The sequence below is a fragment of the Petromyzon marinus genome, unplaced genomic scaffold, assembly GCF_048934315.1.
Source record: "Petromyzon marinus isolate PM22_M1 ecotype Great Lakes invasive population unplaced genomic scaffold, UKy_Petmar_22M1.pri1.0 PM_G_Scaffold_4, whole genome shotgun sequence".
NCBI lineage: Eukaryota > Metazoa > Chordata > Hyperoartia > Petromyzontiformes > Petromyzontidae > Petromyzon > Petromyzon marinus.
In genome coordinates, this window is record NW_027422983.1 from 1,500,001 (window position 1) to 1,508,386 (window position 8,386).

An 8,386-nucleotide genomic window follows, 5' to 3' on the forward strand; every position below is an offset into this window, starting at 1 on the left:
GCACCACCAGCAGCACAACCACCGGCACCACCGCCGCTGGCCTGCAGGATGAGACGTGTAAATGCATGTAGACGTGTGTATGTGTATGTATATAGTGTGTGTGTGCGTATGTAGACGTTTGTGTGTATGTAGATGTGTGTGTGTGTATGTAGACGTGCCCGTGCTCGCTGCTGCTGCTGTGCGTCCGCACGATGACAGAGCGCCACGGCCTCTGTGGGCGTGAGGACATCCCAGACTCCGTCGGTGGCCAGCACCAGGTAGCGGTGGTGCCCTGGGTCCAGCCTGTAGGCGCTGACGTCCGGCTCGGGGGAGACCACAAACTGGGCGCTCGCAAAGTCGTAGCTCCAGAGGTCCCCTGTGGGATATCGCCAACACACACACACACACACGTACACACACACACGTACACACACACACGTACCACACACACACACGTACACACACACACGTACACACACACCCACACGTACACACACATGTACACACGTACACACACACACACGTACACACTCACACACGTACACACTCACACACACATACACACACACACGTACACACACGTACACACGTACACACACACACACACACGTACACACTCACACACGTACACACACACACGTACACACACACGTACACACACACACGTACACACACGTACACACACACACGTACACACACACACGTACACACACACACACGTACACACACGTACACACGTACACACACACGTACACACGCACACACACGTACACACACACACGTACACACACGTACACACACACTTACACACGTACACACACACGTACACACACGTACACACACGTACACACACACACGGACACGTACACACACGGACACACGTACACACACACGTACACACGCACACACACACGTACACACACACGTACACACACACACGTACACACACACATACACACACGTACACACACTCGTAAACACACACGTAAACACACCTACGCGTACACACACATATACATGAACACACGTTTCACAACAACCGCCATTCGCCACTAGGTAGCGATGACATAACCAGGGCGCCTGTGCCAGGCTACGTGCACTTTTAACGCCAGATGAAGTGTCGAATGCCCGCTGGCAAGAGGTCGCCAGGAGGTGCCACGGGTGTGTATAGGTGTGTGTGTGTAGGTGTGTGTAGGTGTGTGTGTAGGGGTGTGTGTGTAGGTGTGTGTGTGTAGGTGTGTGTGTGTAGGTGTGTGTGTAGGTGTGTGTAGGTGTGTGTCCGGCAAAACAACCCCCTACCTCCTCGCGGTGCCGGACGGGCAACTCTGTTGTGGACAGTGCTGTGGGGGGAGATCCAATTTTGATTGGCTCCTCCCCTCATGGCATATGTGTCCACCACAGGGGCTAAATGGGGGCTCTGGACGGGTGCGAGGGGCTGGTAACCCCTCCACCTTCAATTGATTACCACGAAACCACGAATTAAACTGAAATATGTAACTAATAAGCTTGTGCCGGAGGCCCCGGGGAGCCAGGCGTCTATGACGTCTCCTGGCCAAACCCCAATTGGCGGAGCCAGGAGATTGAATACCTACCCTCGGGGCTACTCCAGAAACAACGAAAAGCCACTACGGGTGGCCACGTGGAATGTTCGAACGCTCACTGCAGAGGAGAGGCTGCCACTCCTCTGTCGGGAGCTGGACCGGTACCGCCTGGATCTATGCGGCATTCAGGAGGTCCGGTGGACCGGCTCTGGCTCCTGCCACTATGAGGGGTGGACAGTCCTCTACTCGGGGCAGCAGACTGCCAAACAACAGGGTGTGGGTCTTCTTTTGAACAAAAGAATGAAGGGGGCGTGGGAGCGTGGCGGTGAGGTGTGGGAAGCTGTAAGCCCCAGGCTACTTTGGGCTCGCCTTCCCATCAACCGAAGGCGAGGAATGGTGATTGTGGTTACTTATGCCCCCACCGAAGATGAACATCCGTGGAGGGATGCAGGCAAAGCCGATGAGTCAGATGCCTTCTATGACCTCCTGTCACAGGTGCTGGCTAAAGTGGCCCCTCGGGATAGAGTCATCATGTTGGGTGACTTCAATGCCCGAGTTGGTCATGATACTGGCACCTGGTCTGGAGTGATTGGAGGGCATGGGCCAGATCAGCTCAATAACAACGGTAGGAGGCTGCTAGATTTTTGTGCAGCCCATGGGCTTGTAATTACCAACACACTGTTCCGGCATCGGCGCATCCACACAACATCATGGATGCATGCCGGGTCCAAGCAAGAACATCTGCTGGACTACATAGTGACGGACCAGCGAATGCGAGCCCATGTCCTTGACACCAGGACCTACCGTGGAGCTGATCTGCCCTCTGACCATCGACTAGTCATCTGTAAGATGCGCCTGCCATTCTTCAACTCCGGTGGTGGGTGTACACCAAGGACCCCATTCCAACATAAAGTGGCCTGGTCTCAGTTATCTGATGAAAGTTGCAAGCGAGAATTTCATCATCGCTTGCGGCTGGGATTGGCATCGTCCCCGACTCCTCCTGATGTCGAGGGTAAATGGGCGAGGTTTAGGACTGTGACTCATGCAGCTGCAATGGCTGCTTTGGGTACGCGGTCCAGACCTCCCCAGAGACCCTGGCTGACAGAGGAGGTGTTCAGGATGGTTGAGAAAAAGCGACAGGCCCACTGTCATCGGCTACAGAATCCCACGTCAGAGAATGAGGAGGCTTACCGCAGCCTTCGCTCGGAGGTTCGGAGAGCCGTGAGGCGCTGCAAGGATGAGTGGTGGTCGCGGGTTACTGAGGATATGGAGTCTGCCTCAGTGGCCCGTGATCACAAATCTCTATTTAACTCCATCAAAAAAGTAACCTGCAGCGCCACACCTATTACCATCATTAGGGGAAAAAAACGGTGATCCAATCTCCGACCCCCAGGAACAGGTTCGCAGATTTGCTGAGCATTTCTGTGAGGTCCTGGGGGAGGGAAAATCCCTCAGCCAGGAAAACATCATGGCACAAAGTGAGGATGACCCTGCTGAGGCTGCGGTGCCTCAAATATTGGAAGAAGTCACCCCCTGTGAGTGGCTGACTGAGGTGCCATCTGCTGAGGAAGTATTGAAGGCGATCCGGAGTCTGAGACCAGGAAAGGCAGCGGGCAGAGATGATCTCCCAAGCGAAATGCTGAGGGAGGGTGGCGTTTGTGCACAGACTGCCCTATATGACATCATAACAACAGTCTGGACCACTGGACGGGTTCCGCAGGATTGGAAGGATGCCCTGGTGGTCCCCCTTTTTAAGAAGGGGGACCGCACAGACTGTAACAACTACAGGGGCATCTCACTCCTCACTGTGCCGGGAAAGGTCCTGGCAAGGATTATTCAGCATCGCCTTGCCAGGCACGCTGAGGAGAGGCTTGCGGAGCCCCAATGCGGTTTCAGGAATGGGCGGTCCTGCACAGATGCCATATTTTCTGTCCGTCTGCTACAGCAGAGGTGTAGGGAATTCCAACAAGACCTACATCTCTGCTTTATTGACCTGGTCAAGGCCTATGATACCATCAGTAGTCCTGGGCTCTGGGTCGATCTTCGTGCTTTTGGAGTACCTGACCCTCTGCTCACGATCATTAAGGACCTTGATGATGGTGAGCGGGCCCGGGTAAAACTACGTGGCCGGGAGTCAGAGCCATTCCCTGTACACCTTGGGGTGCGACAGGGATGTCCTCTGGCTCCCACATTATTTAACATCTATTTTGACCACGTAGTTCGTGAAGCCTTCAATAGCTGTACCGGGGGAATCTCCATATGGTACAGATATAATGGGAGGCTAATCGATGCCCGGGTGCGGTCAAGGGATGGCTCCCTATTGCTCAACCACGTTATGTATGCTGATGATTTGGTAATAGCTGCTCAGTCAGAGGAGGAGTTGGAGACGTTGCTGCTGAGACTGGAGCGTGCCACTAAGAGGTGGGGCCTTACCATCAGCCCCACCAAAACTAAGCACCTGCCTGGGTATTTTGTACCATCGGACACTCCACCCCCACAACTCCCAATCGGTGATGGGGCAGTTGTGGAGAGAGTGGAGAGTTTCCCATACCTGGGCAGTGTGCTTATGACTGGCTCCAGTTTAACAGCAGAGGTCTCACTCCGAATCAGTCGAGCGGCAATATCTTTTCATCGGTTGCGTAACGCTGTGTGGAAGCTACCTGGTCTGTCGCTCCGCACTAAGCTTGAGGTCTTCTCGGCCACGGTCATTCCCTCCCTTCTCTACGCTTGCGAAACGTGGACCCCCCTAATGGAACATCTTCGCCGGTTAGAAACATTTAGGCTGGCCTGCCTACGATCCATCCTGGGTTTAACCAGACTGGATTGTGTGAGGAGCTCACAAATCCTTGAAAGATCTGGGCAGGGTCCCATCGGTGAGCTCCTCCGGCAGGCAAGGCTGCGATGGCTGGGTCATGTAGCCCGCATGCCCAGCCACCGCATGCCGAAACAGCTTTTGTTTGGCCGGATTGAGGGGGCTAAGCAGGCGCGGCACGGGCTAGAGAAGAGATGGAGTGATGTGGTACAGGAGGACGTGGAGCTGAGTGGACTTGCCGATGACTGGTACCAGCGGTGTCAAGATCGGCCTCTGTGGAGGAGGCTCGTGAAGGATGCTACTGGGCAGTTGGAGGCAGTCGCCCTCCAACAACGGAGGGCGGAGGAGCGACGCTCAGAACAACGAGCGGAGCGCCGGGTGGCTAAAGCACAGCAGGTTGGCACAGTAGGGGGCACAGGTGGTGCATCAGCCAGTCATCTCAGTCAGTCGACCCGTGGCACCTGGGTCTGCCCAGTGACCTCCTGCCAGCGGGCGTTCGACACTTCACGTGGCCTCACGGTGCACATAGCCTGGCACAAGCGTCGTGGTGATGTCACCGCCACTTAGTGGCGAATGGCGGTTGTTGTTGTGTAGGTGTGTGTGTAGGTGTGTGTGTAGCTGTGTGTGTGTAGGTGTGTGTGTGTGTGTAGGTGTGTGTGTGTGTAGGTGTGTGTGTAGGTGTGTGTGTAGGTGTGTGTAGGTGTGTGTGTGTGTGTAGGTGTGTGTGTAGGTGTGTGTGTGTGTGTAGGTGTGTGTGTAGGTGTGTGTGTGTAGGTGTGTATAGGTGTGTGTGTAGGTGTGTGTAGGTGTGTGTGTGTGTACCGAGGGAGCGTGACACGGCCAGGAAGGGGATGTCCTCCGTGGCTGAGCTTTGCTGCCCAGGGCCGCAGTGAGCCACAAGGGGCCTCCTCCAGGCCACACGGCAAGGCCCCCCTGGCTTCCTCATCACCCTGGTGGGCAGACACACAAAGACAAAGATCCCCCGTGTAGCCTTAACAGACTGTACGGGCAAGTGCTGTTAGCGAGCACACACAAAGACAAAGATCCCCCGTGTAGCCTGTAACAGACTGTAGGGGCAAGTGCTGTTAGCGAGCACACACAAAGACAAAGATCCCCCGTGTAGCCTGTAACAGACTGTAGGGGCAAGTGCTGTTAGCGAGCACACACACAGACAAAGATCCCCCGTGTAGCCTGTAACAGACTGTAGGGGCAAGTGCTGTTAGCGAGCACACACAAAGACAAAGATCCCCCGTGTAGCCTGTAACAGACTGTAGGGGCAAGTGCTGTTAGCGAGCAGCACCTACGAAGGCCGGAATGGTACACGAGGGGGTGGGTGCCCAGCACCACGCCCGGCCGCTTTTGTCTCCCTAGTGGCGATGTTTACACACCGCACCAGGTATTCATTTGAGGCTTAGTCGACCTAGGGGAGGCCCTGGACCGGTTCAGATAATCGTGACTGGTGTTGGCTGTGAGCGGGAATCGAACCCGGGTCATCAGGTTCGTAGCACAGCGCGCTAACCACTACACTACTCCTCCCCATACACCCATACACACATACACACACACATACACACACACATACACACACATATATACACACACACAACAACAACCGCCATTCGCCACTAAGTGGCGGTGACGTCACCACGACGCTTGTGCCAGGCTATGTGCACCCTGACGCCACGTGAAGTGTCGAACGCCCGCGGGCAGGAGGTCACGGGGCAGACCCAGGTGCCACGGGTCGACTGATTGAGACGACTGGCTGATGCACCACCTGTGCCCCCTACTGTGGCAACCTGCTGTGCTTTAGCCACCCGGCGTTCCGCTCGTTGTTGTGAGCGTCGCTCCTCCGCCCTCCATTGTTGTTGGAGGGCGACTGCCTCCAACTGCCCAGAAGCGTCCTTCACAAGCCTCCTCCACAGAGGCCGATCTTGACACCGCTGGCACCAGTCATCGGCAAGTCCACTCAGCTCCACGTCCTCCTGTACCACATCACTCCATCTCTTCTCTAGACCGTGGCGCGCTCGTTTAGCCCCCTCAATCCGGCCGAACAAAAGCTGTATCGGCATGCGGTGGCTGGGCATGCGGGCTACATGACCCAGCCATCGCAGCCTTGCCTGCCGGAGGAGCTCACCGATGGTGCCTTGCCCAGATCTTTCAAGGATTTGTGAGCTCCTCACACAATCCAGCCTGGTTAAACCCAGGATGGATCGTAGGCAGGCCAGCCTAAATGTTTTACACCGGCGAAGATGTTCCATTAGGGGGGTCCACGTTTCGCAAGCGTAGAGAAGGGAGGGAATGACCATGGCCGAGAAGACCTGAAGCTTACTGTGGAGCGACAGACCAGGTAGCTTCCACAAAGCGTTACACAACCGATGAAAAGATATTGTCGCTGGACTGATTCGGAGACCTCTGCTGTTAAACTGGAGCCGGTCATAAGCACACTGCCCAGGTATGGGAAACTCTCCACTCTCTCCACAACTGCCCCATCACCGATTGGGAGTTGTGGGGGTGGAGTGTCCGATGGTACAAAATACCCAGGCAGGTGCTTAGTTTTGGTGGGGCTGATGGTAAGGCCCCACCTCTTAGTGGCACGCTCCAGTCTCAGCAGCAGCGTCTCCAACTCCTCCTCTGAATGAGCAGCTATTACCAAATCAGCAGACATAACGTGGTTGAGCAATAGGGAGCCATCCCTTGACCGCACCCGGGCATCGATCAGCCTCCCATTATATCTGTACCATATGGAGATTCCCCCGGTACAGCTATTGAAGGCTTCACGAACTACGTGGTCAAAATAGATGTTAAATAATGTGGGAGCCAGAGGACATCCCTGTCGCACCCCAAGGTGTACAGGGAATGGCTCTGACTCCCGGCCACGTAGTTTTACCCGGGCCCGCTCACCATCATGAAGGTCAGGTACTCCAAAAGCACGAAGAACGACCCAGAGCCCAGGCCTACTGATGGTATCATAGGCACACACACACATACACACGAATGTCTTACCGCCCGCCCAGCCTCTCGATGCGTTCCCTCTCCACTGGATCCTCCGGCTTGTGGTCGCGCGTCAACGCCACGGCAAGTAGCGGCACCACCTCGTCCACCACCTCCTCCTCCACCTCGTCCACCTCCTCATCCACCACCTTGTCCACCTCCTCCACCACCTCGCCCACCTCCACCACCTTGTCCACCTCCTTGTCCACCACCACCTCCTTGTCCTCCTCTTCCATCTCGTCCACCACCTCGTCCACCTCCTCCTCCACCTCGTCCACCACCTCCTCCTTGTCCACCTCCTGCCGGGGCGGTGGTGGTGGTGGTTGTGACAGTGGTGGCCGTGGTGGTGGCGGTGGTTGTGACAGTGGTGGTGGTGGTTGTGACAGTGGTGGTGGTTGTGACAGTGGTGGTTGTGACAGTGGTGGCCGTGGTGGTGGTTGTAGTGGTGGTGGTTGTGACAGTGGTGGTGGTGGCGGTGGTGATAGTGGTTTTGACAGTGGTGGTGGTGGTGGTGGTGGTTGTGACAGTGGTGGTTGTGACAGAGGTGGTGGCCGTGGTGGTGGTGGTGGTGGTTGTGACAGTGGTGGTGGCCGTGGTGGTGGTGATTGTGACAGTGGTGGTGGTTGTGACAGTGGTGGTGGCCGTGGTGGTGGTTGTGACAGTGGTGGCGGCCGTGGTGGTGGTGGTGGTTGTGACAGTGGTGGTGGTTGTGACAGTGGTGGTGGTGGTTGTGACAGTGGTGGTTGTGACAGTGGTGGTGGCCGTGGTGGTGGTGGTGGTTGTGACAGTGGTGGTGGTTGTGACAGTGGTGGTTGTGACAGTGGTGGTTGTGACAGTGGTGGTGGCCGTGGTGGTGGTTGTGACAGTGGTGGTTGTGACAGTGGTGGTGGTGGTTGTGACAGTGGTGGTGGTGGTTGTGACAGTGGTGGTGGTGGCGGTGGTTGTGGTGGTTGTGACAGTGGTGGTTGTGGTTGTGACAGTGGTGGTGGTGGCGGTGGTGGTGGTTGTGGTGGTTGTAACAGTGGTGGTGGTTGTGACAGTGGTGGTGGTGGTTGTGACAGTG

General features: G+C 56.0%; 1 protein-coding gene across 1 annotated transcript in view; it reads right to left on the minus strand.

The window, feature by feature from the left end:
• Positions 1-7,820, minus strand: part of LOC142916553 (protein phosphatase 1D-like) — a 14,375-nt gene extending 6,555 nt beyond the window's left edge. The window contains exons 1-3 of the mRNA XM_076061675.1: positions 7,336-7,820; positions 5,155-5,282; positions 117-355 (exon numbers count right to left, since the gene is read on the minus strand). Coding sequence (XP_075917790.1) covers positions 117-355; positions 5,155-5,282; positions 7,336-7,559 — 591 coding nt within the window. The 5' untranslated portion in view covers positions 7,560-7,820. The remainder of the gene's footprint in view (positions 1-116; positions 356-5,154; positions 5,283-7,335) is intronic.
• Positions 7,821-8,386: the final 566 nt, after the last annotated feature.